The 23,708-nt window shown below is 31.6% G+C and overlaps 1 protein-coding gene across 4 annotated transcripts in view; it reads left to right on the top strand.

Annotated features, from left to right (window-relative positions):
- LOC106099400 (ecotropic viral integration site 5 ortholog) overlaps positions 1–23,271 on the top strand; it is a 40,402-nt gene extending 17,131 nt beyond the window's left edge. For 3 of the 4 annotated variants that reach the window (XM_013277944.1, XM_013277947.1, XM_013277945.1), the window contains 14 exons: positions 2,941–3,108; positions 8,326–8,546; positions 9,509–9,700; positions 10,043–10,207; positions 10,695–10,889; positions 11,650–11,808; positions 12,498–12,731; positions 13,734–13,952; positions 14,306–14,413; positions 15,006–15,200; positions 16,123–16,290; positions 17,432–17,527; positions 17,894–17,992; positions 21,721–23,271. In XM_013277944.1, coding sequence (XP_013133398.1) covers positions 2,941–3,108; positions 8,326–8,546; positions 9,509–9,700; positions 10,043–10,207; positions 10,695–10,889; positions 11,650–11,808; positions 12,498–12,731; positions 13,734–13,952; positions 14,306–14,413; positions 15,006–15,200; positions 16,123–16,290; positions 17,432–17,527; positions 17,894–17,992; positions 21,721–21,879 — 2,378 coding nt within the window. In that variant the 3' untranslated portion in view covers positions 21,880–23,271. Of the gene's footprint in view, positions 1–2,940; positions 3,109–8,325; positions 8,547–9,508; positions 9,701–10,042; positions 10,208–10,694; positions 10,890–11,649; positions 11,809–12,497; positions 12,732–13,733; positions 13,953–14,305; positions 14,414–15,005; positions 15,201–16,122; positions 16,291–17,431; positions 17,528–17,893; positions 17,993–19,119; positions 19,167–21,720 lie in introns of all 4 variants that reach the window. The other variant, XM_013277946.1, reaches the window with a different exon arrangement.
- Positions 23,272–23,708: the final 437 nt, after the last annotated feature.

Raw genomic sequence — 23,708 nt, 5'->3', positions numbered from 1 at the left:
ATATCCCAGTTTTGTCGGAAATTTTTGTATGAAAGTTTCGGTAGTGGTATCACAGCGCGCAGTCACAATGAGATGGTTCCTCGTCATATTAAATTGAAATTGATAGATCTCTAAAATAGAAGTTCGTATTGATCTTTCAAGGCACTGAATTGTTTGAAGCATAGTTTTAAAAGAAGTCGTCATTTTGCCGGCCGAGATGATTGGTTCAATTTTTATGACGGTTCCCAGGTCGCGTCTCATTTGGACTATGCGCGTATTATAGCAATTAACTTGCTTAACTAATCATTTCACACTGAAGGTGTATTAGATATAATAAGAAGTTATCCGTGACGTTGGGTCAGTATAAACCACGGAGAAGGTACACACGTTTTAAAATTTGGAATTTAATATATGTACATGTAGTCATGTGCACCCAGCTTAATTGGCTTTGACATTAAAACATTTGCATCATGTGATTTTGTGCATAAAAATGTTTTGTAAATATGTTTGTAACACATTTGTTTGAAATAATAATTTAAAATTCTAATACGTAACACTTGTACAAATGTATTTTCAGGTGTTTGCCGTTGGCTCGATCGATTGGATCGTTTGATGGTATGAAAATTTTTCGGTCGGCCCAATGGTAAACACTCTGATATCAATATCTTTTCATACAAGTGTCTCAACAGTGCAAACCCACATAAAAAGATCTTGTACATGCTTTTAATATGTGTGAGATTTGTTGTTGGTTTTGGGTAATCTGTGTAGTTAGATACGTTTGATTGTTAGTGTGTTATTATTGTAAAAGTGTTTTTTAATGTTTGATAGTAAAAAACTTCTTACGATTTCAACCGAAGCACCTTTATTTGTATTGTTATGCACTATGAAAGTGAGGAAAATTATTTATTTAAATAAGCAATTTAGTTAAACTGCTGAAAAGGGCATGGGTTGTGATTAACAATTAAGCCCCAGTTTTCATATTTGAAAACAGTGTAAACAATGTTTTTGAGAACGTTCACAATTGCCTAAAAACTGTACAGGTATAAACAATAAGTTGCGTTATTTTCAAAACAATTTCTATTATTTTCATACACCCATGACAAGTTTTGTTTATCTAAATACTGCACACAAATAAGGAATAATATCAACAATTAAGAAATTATTTTAAACAAGTTAATTAGAAAAAATATTATTAATACAATTTGAGAAGGGCTCTAATATTTGTTTCATTGTATTTAAATGACGAAGATTACTTTGTTTTGACGGTCATCAGTCAAGTATTGTTATTAATGACTTATCTATTACTGGAATAAACTTTAATAATTAAGTTTATAAACTACCAACTGAGAGCTAAGTTTGTAATTGACATTTTATATATTTATACTGACATTAGGGAACTACCAGAAACAGACTATCCTAGCTTAGCAAATTAGCAATGTAAATAGTTTCTTCAAAAGGAATATAAGCGATAGGCCATCTATTTAATTAAAAAATCTTTTTGATTTTCTATTCTAAATTTATTTAAAACTAATGTTACACACAAAGAAGGAATGTATCACGTAAGGGAAGTCGTTGGTGAAATACATTTCTACTAGTTAAGGAGCCAAGGCAACATCGAGTAATATAAACAATATTAAAAAAATAAAATTATAACTGACTTAAATTTCATTTGACTTGAACAACTCAAGTTTTTCTTCACAAACATTGAAAGTTTTCTTGCGCAAACCTTTGGTCTCATTGTGATCTCGTTGAAGTTTAACAAACGCAAAGTTATTTCGCAATTTTCCTTGTCAAAGTTTCTATTTTTGTTGATTCGAAATGAAGCAAAAAGCTATGAAACTTGATGCAAACTTTTGTATAGGAATCCTTTTCGGTTAGTTGACGGGTTTTAATTACTTTTTCTTTATTAGAAGGCTCGTAATGCTTTAATTTTTTTATTCTATGTACAGATGAGGAAATTGATTTCATGCCCACTTGACATATTAACATACGTCTAAATATAAATTATTGTTCTTATAGTGACTGGGTAGCAAATTTAATTCCTTGACTGTACATATTTTTTAGGCAAGATCATTCACGAGGCATATTCATATAATTTTTGTTGTAATGCATGAATGCTTGTTTTTAATCATATTTGAATTGTGACTAACATTTGATTGGGCTTTTGTGTGTAATTAAATCTGCATGTTCGTATTTTCTCTTCAAAATAATTTTCTACTAATATAACTACAAACAAACTATAATCTTTTATTTACATTTAATAAAGGTGATTTTTATCAATCCTTACCTTTTCTCGTTCTGTTCATTGCGGGATATTTTATTATATAATTTTGTTAAAGTCGTTTAACTTTCAGAGTCAATTTCGATAATTTTAAGCAAATCTATAAGCACAAGACAAAAAAGTGTTTTGTATTCTACTGCTAAGATTATGTGAATTACGTCTTTACCTTTATCATTTTGTAAATACACATAGAAATTATAAAAGTAACTATCACTGTGCAGTAGGATCACAACGCTTTGCTTTTGTTTGAATCAATAAGTTAAAATCTCTGATCTGTTTAAATGGATAGGTGGAAATGACAACTTTTGCTTCCTCACGACTTAAACCCATCTTTGTTAATCACAAGGTTTTCTATCTGTATTACTAGTTCCGATACTCGTCACCGCCATCAACCGCGACCATAAGAACCAAGATGCATAAAATGCTCCGTCTTATAGCTTGTCCATTTATATAGATCAGTGGTTTACATCGTCTTGATTTTCAAACACAATTTGAAAGCATTCATGTCTATTACCGTGGAATTCCACACGTAATGTTTTTATCTCGTAAAAACAGGAATACAATATGTATCAATACAAGTGTCACTGCAATGGAATTCCACGGTTAGTCTTGTTTTCTAGGGTGTTAGAGTGTGATGTTAGGGTAGATGGAAAGATTACCGAACGGTATACGTTTTGCAGATTTAGTTTCGGACGCTGAAATTCCAACGCCGGAACGGGCGCTTTTGCACAAACTGGAGATTGAAAATAAAAGAATCGCAGAGGACGCTAAAGCCCACTGTTTACCGAAGGCGGACAAAATGCACAGTAGGAAAGGTTCTGATACCTCCGTCATATCTGTTACCTCAGGTAAGTCAATATTTTAACTTTTGTTGCTTTATAGATAATTGTAATTATTAACTAAACCGTGAGTTTTCACTGCCGTAGCACAAATATTTTTTACTCCGTGTTTTAAAATAGGACAATTTATTATTGTACATTTATTTCGGCAATTTATTTTCTAGAAAATTTTCAGTATTTAATTATTTTATTTTTTATTTCATGCTGGCGTTTTTCTTTTATTCCATGCAAATAGAATCCTTTCCTCCTATTATTTTGTTAATTCCGTCCTCAAAAAAGCCTTGTCATTAATTAGTAAATCGCAGTTGCCTGTTTATTTGGTACACAGTAATTTTATAGCAATTATAATTGCTATATAACGATACCATTATCGCAATATATCACGAATTCGTTTTTTATTTACCTCTTAGTTTCATTTTTTGCGGAAGTATTTAGTTCGTAAGAACCTTGACCTGACAATTACAAAGACTTTATATGCATTTCTGTAGTTCTTCACGAGAACAATTACAAAAACGTAAAAAGAAATATGACGATATAAAAGCGAATATACATAGAATTAATGTTAAGTTTTTCATATGCATTTATATGAAGACGATTGTTCCATATAACATTCTCACTGTTACTTTACACTTATTGCTTGAATATGATTTTGTTATTGTTTGGCAATAACTAAGTCTCCATTGCCACAGTACCTTGAATAGCTTAAGTACAGTCTTTAGTAATCTTACCCAAGGCCGGTAATTAAATAAGAAACCGTTGGAACGATATTTATTTAGTTATTTTTAGAAGTATCGTGTTTATGTTCAATATTCTTGGTTTTAAATGAATTAGTGAAAGGATTAATAGTGTTGGTGGGAAATTCCTGCAGTACTTTATATTAAAATGGGATACAGGCAAAGAATTAAATTCGCTTCCCACTTAATATCAATATCGTATATCAAACCATTATCAACTTTATTTAAGACGTAGTGTTATTTCAACTCATTTTTTGACTAAATCAAAGGCAGGAAATAAACTTCCTCGACTGTACATATGTCAAGAATACGAAGCAAGTATATAATATGGAGTCAGATGTGTTAGACAACCTAGTGTCAATCTCATTAGTGATAATTGCACCCTCCCAGGCGTCCTCAGAACCAATCAATGGTAATCAACACAAACATATTGATCAATTGTTTAGCAACATATAGATTATCAACATTGCTTGTTGTATACAAACATTAAAAAGTATTTTAAATTGTTTAGGATACAAATCTGAAAACAATAAGTATTTAATTTCTGCAATATTATTTTTCACGTAATATCTACAAAGCTAACGATGGATTGGTAGCCATAGCTGTAATTCATACCATATTATATATTAACTTTAGGCAAAAGGTACAACAATGAACTGTCGTCTATATATACATCTGATTCAAAAAAGATTAAAAGCGTCTGTCAAAATGCTTCAACATTGATTATTGGATTCGGGTGTTAATGACCTCAAAGCGAACGTCGAACCTGCCCTGACATGCCTTTGTTGTCTCGAGTGTGTACCGAATCGAAATCCCTATACTGCAAACCCGTAGAATAATGACAGTAGACGGATTCACTTTGTGCCACTCATTCCAGTCTACCTACCATGTTAGTATAGATTGTTAATGGAAAGCTTTGCTTTATCTCTTTGTTTGTGATAGGATATACCGTGCCTTCACATATAGTGACAGTTGTGTTGATGTATTGTCAGCCTTCACATTATCGTTGAAAAAAAGAGAGAACAATATATATGAAAACCTATAGTATGAGTGTACTGTTAATATTCCCTAAATTAGCAAATTGATAAATTTTTCAAGTATTGCGTGAATACAACTACGTATGTTGCTAATGTTTAAACTATATATTCGTAGCTGTCAGTACAATTAAGTTTTCAGAAAACAATACTGAATATGTTTTGGTTTTGTTACAGAAGTCCTTGGAAGCCAATGTCATGTAATAATAATTCCAGTCCAGTCGTATCATCATTTATGAGGTGGTTTCTTAGTCTGGTTTTAAATCTACATGCCATTGTCACCTTGGTTTTAGAATTAAACCGTACATTAAGATGGTATATTTTGGTCATAGTAACTAATGTGGTTATTAAATAGTGATTTTTACATAACAGTTGTTGAAATTATTCCACTTTACTGTATCATTTAATTAAAGTATTGTTTTAAACAAAATCAAGGACGGCATTAATTTAGTCTTTAATCTTCATAGTCGGTGTTACTCGAAGCGATTCCGAATTTACGACACCGATTGCGTAAAATTGCAAGAGAACGTCGAGTCGCTTTCAGTTTTAACAATCTAAGCCTCGAGTAGGTCTTCTTTTAAACGAGTATTGTACGTTTAAGCGACGAGAAAATGTAGAATAATATAGTGCATAATTACATTGTTGTTATATTTAGTTTCATTAAAAAATTAACAAATGAAAATTGCAGTATTTACGCGTGCTTTATAAGACTGATTTGATTTGGTAATAACTCATAAGTGTATGTTGTTTATTTCAACGGATACAGCATATTTAGGGCAAAATATAGTGTAAATATAAAAGTATTATTATATCAAGCGATCGCTATCTCTATATATCTTGTATGAGAGATTTGAGATAGCAGTTTATCCCGCGCTATCATACGACACATGTGAATATTGTGCTTCTGAGATGAACGGAAGGCACGATGTGTTCGGTGTTAGTGTTCTAGAATTCTATTTAGCTAGTGTTTTGGAGAACATTAATTTGGGTATGTATTGATTTAAGTGATTGCATATAAAATATTCATGTGGCAGCGTTCGTGACTCTTCCCATTATTTCCGTACTTGTTCTGTGAAATCCTTTTCACGTGTATGGAATAAATTAATGCGGGTTAATGCTTTAACTCTTCATGTGTAATTAGGTGATATATTTGGAGTATATCTTTCTTTGAATGTGTCACGTTTTTTTGCACATGGATTATTGATAAGAAACCAATAACTAAAGACTAGGAACACAACACGAGGGACACGTTAATCGTTCGCCAATTGCACTCCAATTGACCAATACTTGGTAAATTTATTTTTAAAATTGTTTATAAAAGTACTGGCAGGAGTGTTTTACTATATAATTTTTTGATTATTCGTCCGATTTGTGTCCCTTTTAAAGCAATAGTTAATTAAGATGAAAGTATTGGTTTGTTGTGATGGGTAGGCAGGTGACGCCGTGCCTCAACGAGCTCTGTCCGGCGTGCGATGTGTCATCGTGATTCATCGCATTGTTCGTCGCCTTGCAACTGATGCTTGCCCCACACTGCTGTGAAAGCGAACCGGAACCGAAGCGACTCTTATCTCCAGTACAAAACATGTAAACCTTACTGCACAACACATTTAGTCACTATTCGTTTACGAGATAGCTACCGCCATCAGAAATTTTATGACTATGAACAATTATTATCATTATTCGCGTCGCTTTAGCTTCTGTTCCGATTCGCTTACCCAGCTATGTGCTAATGGTTTAAATGATGTGTTACCGACGTTTTATCTCAACTACCACACCAATGCTTCCTGTCATTACCGAATACATTTCAATGTAGGTAATCAAAAATCATCTCAAAGTAGTCGTAGCTCTTTATTGTATTTAGGAAGGGAAATAACGTGAATTGGCTAAAAACTGACATTGCTGACACCTCAAATTGCTAATATACCTCATCTGTGTATACTTTGTTTTGTATCTTTACGAGTGTAGTACGTAAATATCTTACGTCTCGTTTTATGACACACTCAGGAGGAATGACAAAAATTTAAATTTTAGGATACTCGTCATCAAGAGTAACTTTTCCATAATAGATAAGTTGAAGGAACAACGTGTAAGATGTTAGAATTGGAAATTCTAACAGAAATGTGCGTTCCCATGGGAATACAATAAATTCGAAATCTGGCTATAGCTCTCTTCGTTTTACTGATCTCCTTTTCCTACTTTATCAACTTTCAAAGCATCCATCTCTTCCTCTACCAATGTACCTTAAATTCTCGTTGTCCTGATTTATTTCAGTCGTCTGTCGTCATATTTATCTATCCATATGCTCCACAGGCTTGTTTACTGATAAAACTAATTGTCGGATGTCTGGCAAATTGCGTTAAAGCGAATTGTACATATTGAATAACATTGTTGTTTAAACAATCAGTAGTGCGAAAGCGAAACAATACTGTCATTATTTATTTCAATTATATTATCAAAAGTCATCCACTTGCCCTTATCCCTTATTAGAATTTTACTTTTGATAATTATATTATCAAAAGTAAAATTCTAATAACTTTAACATGTGCAACGCCTGTGTTCTGCGAATTAACGAAGGTTAAACCTTCTTTATTCTTACCTTAAGCTCTAGCGAAATTAATTGCATAGGTAGTAAAGTCTACTAACAACTAAGAATTTCTCAAACAAATGACTGTCGTGATACTAGTAATATATATTCATCATCCCTCTCATTCTCTATAAAAAAAAAAACAAATACAACAATATAAGAATCACGGCAATGGATTTCACAGTAAAGATTTTTTCCTAATAATCGTAGGTAATTCTGTAATAGTAATACTCAAGCGCGCTGAGTTTTGTTAGTGGCAGGGGGAGTTATCGACGAACCCGCGCACGGCTAATATAGCAGCTGCTTTTGGCGCTTAGTAATTAGGTTAATTGCCTTTGTAGCTGTATTTTGATATTTGCAAGGCGATTGTCACTTACTTAGTAAGATTATATTGTGATAATTTCAATAACACGGTTCTTGACTATATTATATCACCATTGTTATACGAAAGACAGATGAAAGCACTAAAATTAAAAATAAATAATGTAATTACTATTTAAGGCATCAAAAGTTAGCCTTTCTTAGAAATTTTGGTAACATTAACATGAAGGCATCTTACCACAATGTGGTTGCACATATTTTACACATGTATTTTGTAATGAGTTTACGGTAGAGACCCTTGGGCTTTTCATATTTAATTCCTGCCTTTGAGATGTCGCTTGTCGAATATTCACCACATAATGTTATGTTATTTATTAACAAAAGCGCCGACGTATATAGACGAAGGCGACGAACAAGCGGTACATTTTAATACCTTTTCTTTCTAGATTATATTATATTTTGATTATAGACTATGAGCCAGTATATTTAAATACTTAACCTCAGTTGAGTGTATGTAACGATTGAAACTAACAAAATTAATTTATCATTTCAGCGACGAGTAATGATTCGGAGACGCGTCCGACACCGGTTGAAGAGGATTTGTGGTCCCTCTGGGGGAGGATTGTGATAAATTGGGACTCTGAGTGCCGACGGAGGAGACACTTCATCCGGGACCTCGTCCGACAAGGCGTACCGCATCATTTTCGAGGCATGGTCTGGCAGCTGTTAGCGGGTGCAAAAACATCCGACAAGTTGTATTCCTCTTATATAAAGGTAAATTTTTAATTAAGATTACGTACATGTAATATGGTCGCTATAGGTAGAATTCTGACTATCATATATTTTTTACTAGCTTTCGCCCGAGACTCCGTCCGCGTGGAGTTCAAAAAACAAAAGTTAGTAGCCTATGTGTTCTTCCAGACTATGCTCTAAACCTGTGCCAAATTTCATCGAGATCCGTTCAGCCATTTAGGCTACAAACTCTAACAACATCCATCCATCCATCTAAACTTTCGCATTTATAATATTAGTAAGATTAGTAAGAAGGAAGATAAGTAATGGCTTTATTCACTTTTCTTCAAATTAATGTTATGTGTCATATTTCAAGTTTTGACAAATTGAAATTCATTAGCATACAAGGCCAAACTGTCTATAACAATTAGTAAGGAACAATCTACATTTAAGTTTATCTCTGCAGTTTGTGAATTAATATTTTATTATAAATGCAAATACGTCACAGCTTTTCGTATTCGACCCATTTACCCACATGAAGATGTATTGGACAGAAAAACCATCGGTACACAATAAATGCTTACATGGATCATTTGATAATCGCAAATAAGACTAAGGTTTTCAACTGATACTAACTTAGGAAATGGGTTTTGTTTTTAACTTTACAGTCAACTTCTTTCTAGTATGCAAATATAAATAGTGCGAGTTTTAACAATTCTTTTGTCTAACCCTTAATTTCACACATTCCGAAATAAACGCGGTATAAACTCAGGAATAAACGGAGTATAATCAAATATTAGTACAAATTTTGCTTATACTCAGTTTAATTTTATACTGCGTTTATTTGTAAGGCTGTAAGTGTCCGCTGTGACGAACTACTAATTTAAAAATATCTATTTCACTCATATCACATTAATATTTCATATAAAAATATGACAATAAGAAAAATGACATAAAAATCAGTGGAATTAAGCGTTATTTAGTATAATATTTTTTTTTTGCAGGAAAAATCCGCGTGCGAGAAAATGATAAGACGAGATATTGCTAGAACATACCCTGAACATGAATTCTTCAAGAAGAAAGACGGCCTCGGGCAAGAGTCGCTTTTTAATGTGATGAAAGCGTATTCACTTCACGACAGAGAAGTAGGATATTGTCAGGGCTCCGGGTTCATTGTAGGCCTCTTACTTATGCAGGTTAGTTTTATTTGCAAAAATATAAAAAAAGGGAAAAGTATAGCCTATGTTACTCAGTGATAACATAGCTTTTTAATGGTGCAAGAAATTTTTGAAATCTTCCCAGTAGTTTTGAGTTATTTCAATACATACAAATCTTTTATCTTTATAATGTTAGTATAGAAAAACTGACAAGTGGTTTTTAATCTGTTAATGTTTTATGTAAATCTTTTTTGGATACGATTTTATATTTATTTTACAATTTTCGACTTTTATCCAACATCAAGCCTTTATTTTTATAAATGTTTTAATACTTATTTTATTAAAATTATAAACTATATGAATATTTATGTTAATTCGCAGATGCCAGAAGAGGAAGCGTTTGCGGTTCTCGTAACGATAATGCAACAGCACAGAATGAGGGATATGTTTAAGCCAAGTATGGCTGAACTTGGTCTATGTATGTTCCAACTTGAGAACTTAGTGCAAGAGTTTTTACCTGAATTGCATTATCATTTTCAATCACAGGTGAGGTTGGATAAATATACTTTACTTATAAAACTGTCTTATGTTAAAAGAAACATAATTGACAACGAAAGTATTTCCATCAATTATTTTAAGTTTTAAAATTACCGTTATCATGGTTATATGCATTTGGCTTGAAGTTTCTCGCATGTTAATTCCAATTCACCCCCTAAATTAAATAGCGTAAAAATATTATAATCAAAAATAACTCTTCTATGATGTGATTGATATCCCACATAACAAAGATGTTTACTTTTTATTGTACAGTAGAACCTCAATAAGTTAAAGTCCAAGGGAAACACAAAATATATTAAGTTATAGAGGTTTTAAGTTATCAATGTCTATGTTGTAGAGGTTTTGGGCTCTAATGGGAAGGGAACATATTATTTTTTGAAGTTAGAGAGGTTTTTAAGTTATTTAGGTTCTACTGTATTAGTATTGAAGTATAGATACAAATTTTATGTTTTTTTATTAACATTATTTGTTACAGAGTTTCGCAACATCGATTTATGCAAGTAGTTGGTTTTTAACATTATTTACGACGACATTGTCTTTGCCACTTGCGTGTAGGATAATGGATGTTTTTCTCTCCGAGGGTATTGAAGTTGTATTTAAAGTGGCCTTGGCGTTACTCACCCTTGGTAAAGAGGAACTACTCTCACTTGATATGGAAAATATATTAAAAGTATGTAGAATTGAAACATTTAACAACTTAGTGTATCTTAATTTATGATTTTTTTATTCAGATATAAAACGGATGAAATTTTAGATAATATTTATTGTATTTGTTAATAGTCTATACAGTTATAATAATAACTAGCAGTTCCCATGCGACTTCATCCGCATAGAATTATAAATATTTCATTTTATTGTTTACATTTTGTCAAATGATCAATTGCAAATATCAAAATGACATGACGTGATGTCAAACCACGGCAACCTTGATTATGGCAGCAATTTATGGTCTCTTTCCCACATTAGGGTTTTTATCCTAAATATTTACCTCCTAAGTTTAACGCCATGAAAATATATAACCTAATGCGTGACGTAAGTGTAGGCCTGTTTATTAAAAAAAGAGTTATTCGAAAATATGCTGTGATTGCTGACATCTTAGGCAACAAAGAAGTGTGTGTTTACGCTTCATTATATTAGTATAGATGGTTACTAAAAATATAATATTTGCATGTCTGTTGATAAAAATCCGATTAAAAATTAATTTTGTGTCTGTTTGCATGTTGTGTTTAAAAATGAAATAAAATTTCTTCCTTCTTTTATGACCGATAACAAATTACTTAAAATAAACGACAAACTTCGCTTAAAACAGTCCGTGTATGTCATTCCTAAAAGCCTTGAAGACGGCTTGCTTGTATTTAATGCTTTTATTATGTTTATCATATCTAAATATATTTATCTTATCAGTTTATCATTGTAATTGGTAATTACAGTACCTGCAGAAAGAATTACCGGCGAAGGCGGACGCTAATCAAGATGAATTTATGAAATTGGTCTTTTCAATAACTGTGAACCAGAAGAAAATGAAAAAACTAGAGAAAGAATACACGGTTATTAAGACCAAGGAACAAAGTGATATCGCAGTGCTTAGAGTGAGTATTCATATTGAAAATATTTTAATTATAAGGCAGGGAATGCCATGTCAGAGGCTGCCATATTTGTATACTTACAAGCGTAAGTGAGCACAAACTGGCATGCCAGTAGTTAGCATGATGTTTGTTTGTGGTATGACAGCGACATGCAAGTAAGTTAATGGTTAACTTAACTTGACAATTATCAGTTTTGTGACATACAAACTATTTGATATTTTAATATCATTACGAATTGCGCCAGTAAATGGCCAGTTGGCTGTGATGCTAATTAATGCAATGTCTTACTGGCGTAGTTTTCCGACTTAAATGTTATTTTCTTATGGCCGATTACTATAACGAATCTAAAATTAGCTTTGCTTACAATCTGACAGATGTCAACATTTTAATAGAATCCAAAATGGCTGCCATCATTGGTGAATTGTGGACAAATTTCGATAAGCAAGATAATAAAAATCTAATAACCACTAATATTATAAAGAGAAAAGATGTGTATTTTTGAAATTTTGCATGTATAGGAATAATTCAAAAACCTACTGGGACGATTTCCAAAACTCTTTCATAATTAAAAAGCTACCTTTTTGAGTAACATAGGCTACATAGGCTATACTTTTTTGTTACATTTCAGTTTAATTAATTAAACAATAAACAATAAAAACCAGTAAATAATTATAAAAAAATAATAATTTCAGTGCCTTCGAGAAGAGAATAGATTGTTAAAGCAGCGAGTAGAGTTGCAGGAGAAAGAATGTTCTGCGCTCGCGGAGAGGCTGGTCAAAGGTCAAGTAGACCGCGCAGAAGGTGAAGAGGAAACTTACGCTTTAGAGAAGGAAGTCCAAGCATTGCGAAGAGCAAACATGGATGCACAACAACGATTAGCGGTCGCACAAGATGAGATACGATCGTTAGAAATGACTATTGCTGAGGTAAAACAAAATATAATATCTCGTATTATAACCAAAGAGATAAAAAAATATAGAGCAGTGACACTTCACTTAAGACATTTTTCACATGATACACTATCTGTTAATAGGTCCTCAATGTCCACATATATAACAATGTATTGGGCTTATATTAGAGGTAGTAGTAAGTTTGAGAGTAGCCCCCATAATAGAGAAGGTTAGGAGTAAAAGGTTAGCATGGTATGGGCATGTTATGAGGAGGGATGAATCGCATGTTACAAGGAGAACGTTAGTTATGAGTGTGGAAGGGTACATCGGTAGAGGTAGACCTAGAAAGAGATGGATGGATTGTGTAAAAGGTGACATGATCAAAAAGGGAGTGATGACTGAGATGACGTTTGATAGAGTTATGTGGAGGACAAAAACCTGTTGCGCCGACCCTACGGGAGTAGGATAAGGAGATGATGATGATGATGATTGGGCTTATATTAAACGACTAGCTATTCCCGTGCGATTTCATCAGTATAAAATTATTTTATTGTTTACATGTGTCAAATCGTCAATTGCAAATGTCAAAGTGACATGACAACAAACCATGGCAACCTTGCTTCCTTGATGTTGGCAGCAACTTATGGTCTCTTTCCCACATTAAGATGTTTTTAGGGTATTTATTTAATGGCGTGAAAATATATAGCCTAAAGCGTGACGTAGGTGTAGGGATTTTTAATAAGAAAATAATTAAAAAAATGCTCTAATTGCTGACATCTTAGGCAACAAAGAAGTTTGTGTTTACGCTTTATTATAATAATAGTATAGATAAGTATAGATTTATAACATGTTAATAGAGACACGACATTTGACAATTAACAACCTTTCAAAGAAGTTACCAGTAAAAAAATGTTATGTTAAATTTCATGCAATATCTTTGTTAAATTTCCTATAATCTAAAATTGTCTTTCAAATAAATAAATGCATTTTTTCAATATTTTTATTTGCTCAGTTAATTAGTATTTTATCGAATTTCAGAAAAATTCCCGACAATCGTCATTGGAGGGGGTTGAAAAGAATAATGCGAAGGAAGATGAATTGGCTCGTTGTCTTCAACGGGAGCTTGTTAGAGCGAGACTGCATGCTGCGGAAAGGGAGGCGGCAGAAAGAGAACTCCTAGAAAGAATAACATTACTGGAAAATGAAAATAAGAGTTTGAGAAAGCAACGAGTGGACAATAATGTCGCACATCTGCAGGTAAAGGGTTAAATTTTAAAGACATATTTACAATGATTACAAAACTATAATTCGATCATATATTGTACGTGTTTCTTTTTCTTCTCTTTTTTATTACATCTTTTTAATAATAAGGAATGCAAACGTCTTGGTGGCCAGTATGCAACCTCTGACTGTATTCATACTTCTTGTCAGTCAAAGAGGTTGCATTTTGCACTTAACAGTAGCTTCAAAATGACGTCACTGACAGTTAAGGGAACAAAATTCGATATTACCATTACATAATTTACGCGTTGGATTGCAATCAGACAATTTACGATTTGATGGGACAGGCCCTAAATGTTTCCTGTGTTAAAATGTATTTTTTTCGATAGGACGAGTTGATAGCGGTGAAACTTCGTGAGGCGGAGGCGAATCTTTCCCTCAAAGAACTTGGTCAACGCGTCACTGAATTATCTGATGCATGGAAACGACATTTACAGGTGAGTACAATATTTAGTACAATGAAATTTATATGTTTAAAGTAACATTTTAGTATTTAGTTATATATTTTTTGGATTTTGGAAATATTAGTAAGAAGTGTATATGTTCTTCCTGACTTTCTCTGTGACAAATTTCATTCAAATCCGTTAAGACGTGGTGCAGATAATCTTCTAACTTATATCCATTCATTCAAAACTATCGAATTCATCATATAGTGAAATTGTACAATTTTTAGATAATTTATTGTCCATTTTAATATTGGATGTGGAGATTAAAATGATAAAAAAATGTCGAATATACTATTTTTTTAATTATAAGACACTAGCTGTTGCTCGCGACTTCGTCCACGGAAAATTAAAATAATATTGCCTATAGTCATAGATAAATTACCTTTATAACGGGGAAAGAATTATTTAAATAAGCACAGTGGTTTTTGAGTTATTTCAATACACACAAAAATACAAATCTTTCCTCTTTATATTAGTATAAATTCGGAGTGTGAGAGAGATCGAGAAAAGAGAAGCATGATTTTTATATCACAAAAATATTTATAAACTTTAATTTAATATTTTTACATTTATACAATTATAGGAGCATCAGCAAGTGATACCACCTCCGTCTCCGGTACATTCTAAAGTGGTATTAGATATAATGGCAACACCGAAGAGATTATTACGTGCGTGGGAAGGAAGGTCTGCTGAAACTCAGAAATTAGAAGAAGAACTCATGTCTACTAAGATACGTGAAGTTGAAGCACTAACAGAACTTAAAGAACTACGACTTAAGGTAAGCGTTAAGTTGCCTGTAAACACAAGAGAATACTTTTTTTTTATCGTGTTATTGTCGTTACAATAGTATTAAACGTCCGATATTTGGCGAGGGTTGTAATAAATAATTCTTATATCTATGCTTAACTAAAAAATAAAGTACAAATATTATTTTAATAAAAGTAAAAATACCCTTGTCTAGTTTCTGTCCCACTGGTTTGCTTTTAAGAGTTTGCTAATAGCAATGAAGCCGTTCTTGCGCACATCTTCTAGCTTAGTTTTAATATACTTGTTGTAATATTCATGCAAAAGCTATTAAAATGAATAATTTCTATTGTTTCGTAGCGATATATTCATTCCTTTGAAAACAAATGCATTTCAATTGACCAGCAGTGGAATAAGTTTTTGTTGAATAAATATAATTGAATTTATATTTTTGGCGCGATATTGTTATGTGATAATGTAGCTTTCTAAATATATAAGAATTTAAAAATTCGATCTAATAGTTTTTAAGTTTATAACTAAAATACAAACTATTCATCCCTTTTTCATCTTAATATAGACAAAAGAGTAGAAAGTAACAGTGTTTGTATATTATTTATAATTTTTTTATTTTAAACTGAAATATCCTTACATTCTGTGTTACGCTTGCCATAATCCTCTTATCCTAACGCGACTGATCTTGCGAATTTGCTCATGATATTTTTATAACTGAATAACAGTGCGAATTTTTTAACAAAACAAGCGATTCAATAGTATACTAGTTTTCGCTCGCGACTCCGTTCACGAGGAATTAACAAAAAAGTATGCCTATGTGTTCTTCCAGACAATCCTCTACATCTGTACCAAATTTCATCGAGATTCAGCCGTTTAGTCTACAAACTAACAAACATCCATCCATCAAAACTTTCGCATTTATAATATTTGTATGATTATTCCAGGTGATGGAATTAGAGGCTCAAGTGCAAGTTTCTACGAACCAATTGAAGCGACAGGATGAAGAGACTCGATTACTAAGGGATAGTCTCGACGCGGCTTTACAGCGGGAACGAGCACTTCAAGTACGACAGAAGGAGTTCCAACATAAATACTCTGATTTAGAAAGCAAGGTTAGATTATCTTTAAAACGATATACTATGAATTAGAAAACTGAAAGGATTAAATCGATTGCAAAATCAATAAAGAAGCAAGCAAGTCTGAATTATATTACGATAGTCTGACTCTCTTTATAAGTATCCTAATGTAATTCACACTTAGCCAGTACAGTAAGACAGTCGCGCAGACTAGGCATATTTGTGGGCAGACTGGCGCCAGTTAGTTATGCCAGTTTTTTTTTATAAACAAATAGGTGGCAATCGAATAAGCGACTACCTAAATCCGCCAAAATGGCGAAGCGACCCCTGCCCGTAGACATCCGCAATTGCAAATGCCTATCCTAAATCGAGGGATGAGGAGACGCATATAGATAGGATATTTCCCCTTCCTGTGCGTCTCCTCCACCGTTAAATCCACTTTCTCATCCTTTAAGTAAAAATTGGGTCGAGAAAGTGACTAAAATTGGGCCTCTGACTCCACACTCATCAGACTGTAGACGGAATTGCTTCCACTTCACGTCTATATTCTGTGTGGTCGTGGTATTGCTGGGGGGGAGGCCTCATTCGTGTAAAGATGTTAAAGCGGGCTCTACCACTGTAAAAGTTGAATACCAATCTAGTTATTGAGCGCTACTGACAAAGTGTAAACCAACATAAGTCATAATTTAGCGTTTTATATCTTGTTTTAACTAATTAATACTTTTTTACCAATGCTTATAAAGTATGCGACCAAAATGTTTTAAACCACATATTTATTGACTGTATGTATATCCATCCAAATTGCGTCGTAGGTTAATGTATTGTCGCAGGAGGGGGTTGTAGGGATGTAGTAAACCCCCACCTTTAGAGAATCAAAAAAAAAAATAGTAATTGGACGGCAAAACTTATTATATGAATGAAATTATTATAACAATATAACTCCTTTTAATTTAAGAATTATTATCTTTAGGTATAATATTATCATCATCATCCACTTGCCCTTATCCCTTACGGAGGGTCGGCACAGTATGTGCTGCTCTTCCATACATCTCCAACAGCCGTCATATCTGAATCCACTCCTTTCTTAAGCATATCCTCTTTCACACAATCCATCCATACTTCATAATCTTTAGGTATTGTATATATTAATTTAAAATTTGCTTAACTAAAATTCCAGGCGAAGTACGACTCAATGCAAGCAAATATTAGAAACATGGAGGACGCTCAAAGAATAGCCGAATTGGAGACAGAGGTGTCAGAATATAAAATGAAGGTAAAAGAATATTAGTTATTCGTAATAATTATCATCGCCCTTTTTGCCCACTATTCTTAATAAAATTCTTTTATTTTCAAATCTATATTTGTATTTTTGTATGTATTGAAATAACTAAAAAAGTACTGGGCTGATTTTAAAAATTCTTTCATCGTTTGAAAGGTAATTTATCTGTGAGTGACATAGGCTATATTTCTTATTGTTTTTTTAATGGCATTGGGACGAAGTGGCATGCATCAGGTTAATTTATAAAGACTTGGAGTGAGCAAGTGAATATATAGTTGGCAGATAAAAATTAAAAAGCTTTTTAAATTCCATTAAATACCCACAACCTTTATATTTATATTGTTTCTTATATATTTTCAGAATGTAATGATGGCGACTGAAGGAGAATTGAGAATTAATGCTGACGATTCGGAGCGTGTTCGCGAAATGCAAGAACAAATCGCAGAATTAAGAGCTGAGGTAACTATAATTATATATCTAACTGGAATGAAACAATTTAAAAGCATTTGAATTTAGTTTGAATATGTAATTTTTGTCTATACAAACTAGTGTAATTTTGTTCCCAGAGTTGTTAAGTGGTCAATAATTGTTATATAGTGTAGATTTTAAGTGACTGTTTAAATCCCTTTATGCAAAATATCAATACTGTATTTTTGTCTCGAAATTTCATTAAAAAAATAATTTCGAGACATTATTTGTCTGTTCTGTATAAAATAGATAATTATTTTGTTAGGATTGTTTGTAAATATGTAATTTTTTTCCACTTCATCAAACAGATATGTTGGGTTTCTTGTTTTCTCACATCATTTCACCAATCTTTATAAATGCTTTGTTTTTTGTATGTTTCAAGGGATTATGTAAGTTCACAACTCTGAGTGCTCACTAAACAGCACTGTTTGGCCATTAATGCTTTATTTAACGCGCTTTTTAACACCTTTTTTCATGTTAAATATAACAAATTTGAAATTCACGTGTTTATCTAATAAATTTCATTGTCACAGTGTGCATAGGAACACGTAAGTGTAACAAAATTATTATTAGAATGATTAAAAAAGTAATTCATAATAATAATAATTAGGTAATGCTAAATATAATTAATTTCCTTTCAAAACAGAACTTTTTGGCACAATTGGATTAATATTAATATTTATGAATCGCATTGATTTTCAATAGATTTAGGTTCTGTCCCACCACTGGCTGAGAGAGAGGCTCAGTTTTATGACGTCACTGTCGGATAAGGGAACAATAATTCGATATTCCATCACATTTTACACGTTGGATTATCAGACAATTTTCAATTTATTTAGGGAAATTGTCTGATAATCCAATGTGTTAAACATGTGTTGGAAATACCGGAATTTGTTACCTTATCTGACAGTGACGACATTTAAGCTATCTGAGCCTCTATCAGCCAGTGGTGGAACAGGCTCTTAATATTTTTTCGTGCTACGTCACACATTCAACTTATTTGATAATATAATATAATATTTGAGTATTTCAATCTATCGAAAATTGATGAAATTAAATGCAATTTCCATAGTAATATGCATGTGTTTATCGAAATGCATTTTGTTCATAATGCACAGTTTTCTCCATCGCTCACATCGGTCGCTGAGCCCAGCGGATGGCTCGTGTAAGTTTTAAAATTACATTTTTAATTCAACCATTATAATAACATTTTTATTCATGATTATTTTAACTAAATAATAATGTAAATAATCATGAAGAAAAATGTACTTCGCTTATAATTTTTCCTCAAAAATTTATAGTTTTATGACGTCAGAAAATTTTGATTGAAGCGTTCAAAGACAAAACAATTACTCAATTTAATTGGTTTAAGGCGGGGGTTTTGATTCTTATTACGCTAAGAAAGTTTTTACTACTTATAATTTTTTTTTACAGCCATATTTGATACATTTTTTATAGCTTTTGTAAAAATTATTTAGTTTATACTTTTAATGGCTAAAGTTTTTTTTAAATCGGTCACTCATTATATACAAATCTTTCCTCTTTGTAATATTATATACAATATTACAAATGTAAATATTTTTTTATTTTAATATCGTTTTGTTTATCTTATACTAACTGTTGCTCGCGACGTCGCTCGCGTGAAATTAAAAAAGATACCCTATTTTACTTTTTAAAATCGACCCAGTAGTTTTCGAGTTATATTTATAATATTATTACTAAATTTTAAAATACTTCTAAATTTTGTCAATAACAAAATGTATAAAAGGCTTTTTTAAAATCTTCGCCTTAAATTACTAGTTTTCTTTAACAAATTTGGAACTGCTTCAATCAAAAAATGCGTATTACATCAATTATAATCTCTTTGCTAGTTTTTGCTTTTTCTGTATTTTTTTTTTCACATTTGAAAAAGAGCTTTTGCATTTTTCACGCTTCCATTAACTTGAAGCCATATTTCACAAATATCGCTTTAATTTGTTTTTTTAATCCACCAAGCCGATAGACAGAAAGAAAAAGAAAGCAATAAATATATCAAGTTTCAAGTTTCTGAACTTATTTTAAGACGTTAAAATTATAATCATTATCCTTAAAGAAAATTTTATCCCGTTAGTGGCCTCTGGAAAGTGTACTTCCATTTCGTTACCATGGTCTGGCCGAAGTTTAAACAGCTGAGGTAGATTATTACTAATGACTATTTTTGTTAATTTTGAATATAAACACTAATAGGTTATGGACGTAATAAATAAGGATGGGTTAAAACTTAAAGTAATACTTACACAGCCTTACAAAAGCGGTATAAAGTTAAACTTAGGAATAAACTAAGTATAAGCAAATATTAGTACATATTTTACGTATACTCAGTTTATTCCTAAGTTTAACTTTATACTGCGTTTATCTAAGGATCAGTGTTTATTTTTTTAGAAATTTTTTCAAAAGATATATATTAACCGACAATCATGCACGCAGCAAGTTTATTTCCAGCATGTTTTGATTTCATCGGTTTCTTTCTATTGCTCTAATGTATTAATGTAACCATATCCTAACTTACATGTTAGGCCATGGTTACATTAGTTTAATCACAAAAATCATTTCCTTCATGTTTCGGAATATATTTCCTAAACGTATAAACTAATAAACTAAGCTACTTTTATATTTAACCCGCGACTCCGTCCGAGTGAAATTAAAATAAAACAAAAGTGAGTAGTCTATGCATTCTTCCAGACTATCCTCTACATCTATACCAAATTTCATCGAAATCCGTTCAGCAGTTTAGGCTACAAACTCTAACAAACATCCATCCGTCTAAACTTTCGCATTTATAATATTAGTATGATTTGTAAGTGTGTTGTTGTCCTTATTTTTGTAATATTTGAAATATTAGTATATCATGTGAGGTTGCGGTTTAATACGGTGGGTCGACACTGCTGATAGCTACAGTCAGATCCATATACATTTAAAATGTATTGACATTCAGATTCAACAAGTATTTATATAACAGAAATATACAAATTTCTATTGCTTGGTAAATGTATACATATCTATGAAGCTGACTGTACATATTCACTGTTCTGCCAGTGGACAGCAATGTTTTTATTGCGAATTGTTTGTCTGTGAATTTAGAAAAAGTTACATTATACTCTTGTTGTTTGTTTGTTATGTTTTGTGGTGATTTTGTTTTGAGATAATATATGTATTTATAGATTTTATTGGAGCTAGTTTGTGTTCTGTGTTGTTTGTATTTGGTAAATGTTTAAAGGTTAAGGCACATCGGAACAAAATTTTATGGCTACAATTATCAAAATACAATTAAAATATTATTGATTATTAATGTTCAGTTAAAAAAAAAAATATGATTTTTTAGACGATTGTAAGGTTTATCTGTATAAAATTAAAGAGATTTAAAAAACTAATGTTCTGATTACTTTGATGTGCTTAAATCTTAAAACATTTAAAAAACTCGTTGAAAATTGAAGTAGTAAATATGTATTGGTGCACAAATTGTATTGTTGTAGATTAGCTGAAATTGTTTATTTAGATTTTTACTTGGGTAAAGTAAACATATCCAACTATGGGAGAAATTGGCTACTAATTTAATGTACAACTATGATTATCACGTATAAAATCTTTTACACTTACTTATTTAAAAAAATATGATTACGTGATAATAATAGTTGTCTTTGAAGTGATTTATTATTAATGTTTTCTTTTGTGTTTGCCAGATTATGAGGTTAGAGGCGTGGAAGGCTCGCGCGCTTGGCCGGACGCAGATAAGCCGCGCGGTCTCTCTAGAGGACGACCTCGAAGAGGATGATAAATTGAAGCTAATTCTGCGCCGCGAGTCCACCGCCTCTTTGGACCTCATGCGTAAAACTACGTAGCACCAGCCAAACTCCGTCATACGTACTCGAATATATACTACGGGTCTGTGAACTATTTACCGTAATTAATGCAGTTACATTTGTACTAAAATATATCGTACTCCCTTTTTGTCAGAGAATGTAAAAGACAATATTGTGCGACAAATGTCACTGCAGTATTCTATGGTAGGAGTAGAATATTATTCGAAATTCAAATCCGTGTTCGTGTTCGAAATTTGAATTTCAAATTCGATTTGAAAATTTATATTTTGAATTTCGAATTTGAGTTCCAAATTTGAATTACGGAATTCGAATTTGATAAACGGATGGAATGATTCGAAATATGAATGAGCCATTCAACGTATTTGAATCCTTCGATTATTCAAAGAATTGAATCATTGAATTTACTCGATTGTATCAAATCATTCGATTTGTTCGATATTTATAAATCAACAATGATATCTCCCGGTGAGTATAAAATAAACTATGACAGCTCACTAGCACCTGTGAATGAAAAAAAATTGTCACAATATTTTAGTTGTATTGTATTTGGCATAAATTATTTTATAACATGTTCTATGTCGAAGATAGCTACGTGTTCCACCGGGCCAGATATCTTTGTTAGACTATAAGCAAATTCACACACCTGTAGTATCAATTAAGTTTATTTTTAAAAGATTATATTTTTATCGCAAATTATGTTTTAAAGATATTTTAGTAATTTTTATCTTTTCGTATGATTTTGAGACATAACTGAAATTTTTAGTTGTAGTTTTGTACATCAGAACTGTTTAACCCCTTTTTTTCATATTTTTTTCACATTTTTTGTCTTTATCAGCAAAGTATGAACTGTTATATCTCAAAAACATATCAAAAGAACGCAATCGAATTTCTTTTAAATGATTTACGAAACGAAGTAAGTTTAAGTAAGAAACTCTTCGAGTACTTTTGACGTTGTACCTCTCTTCAGTATTTAGGGTAGGATTTTTATGACAATGATGACTGAAGGTAAACATAGGATAGTGTTAAAAATTTATATATTGATCTCTGACATTTCGCCTAATTAATTTATTTGTTTTGCATTTGACATAATCTTTGTATATATGCATTAAAAGACATTTAAAACGATTAGTAAAGCGTAAATTCGAAATTCTTGTAGAAAATGTCAGTCCGTTGTCAATTACTGAATGAAGCAATGTTTAGAAGACTAACAGCTTTTATAGAAATTAATATTTAAATATTTTAAGTATAGCGAGACATTAAATTAATGTAATGGCGAAAACGAACTCTGCCGTTTTCAATTTGTATAATCTATGTGCGTTCGAATCCTTTTGCAAATAAAGCAAATTAAATAAATCTTTTGATGTAAAAAAAATATTACTATCTATATCCTAATTATTGCAGTTTTAATTGTTTTAAATCTATTTTAATCCATAAAAAATTCTAAGTAGAAATGTTATTTGTAAAAATTGTAACTTCAAATAGCAAACTACATTTCATTTTTAAACTATATGTTCAACATTCCAAACTCATAGAAAACTTAATTATATTTTACTGGTTTGAAAATGAAATAATAACTTTATTTAACTTTGCAGTTACAATATTTCTAATAACTAGATTTTTTTTTTTTCTGAACAGACCTTTATGCTTTTATTTTATTTTTTCTGTCACCATATTTTTATATATCTCTATGTTTTATTTCTTTTAATTTATTTATTTCTTTAATATTGGTATGTTTTATTTATTTATATATATGTATTTTATTTTTAATCCAAAATTATTAAGAAAATATTCGATCGCAAGGATAACAATTTGTCAGGCTTAGATTTACTTAATAACTTATTTGTAAG

The sequence above is a fragment of the Papilio polytes genome, unplaced genomic scaffold, assembly GCF_000836215.1.
Source record: "Papilio polytes unplaced genomic scaffold, Ppol_1.0 DF824124.1, whole genome shotgun sequence".
Taxonomy (NCBI): Eukaryota; Metazoa; Arthropoda; class Insecta; order Lepidoptera; family Papilionidae; genus Papilio; species Papilio polytes.
This window is presented reverse-complemented; position numbering and strand designations above follow the sequence as displayed.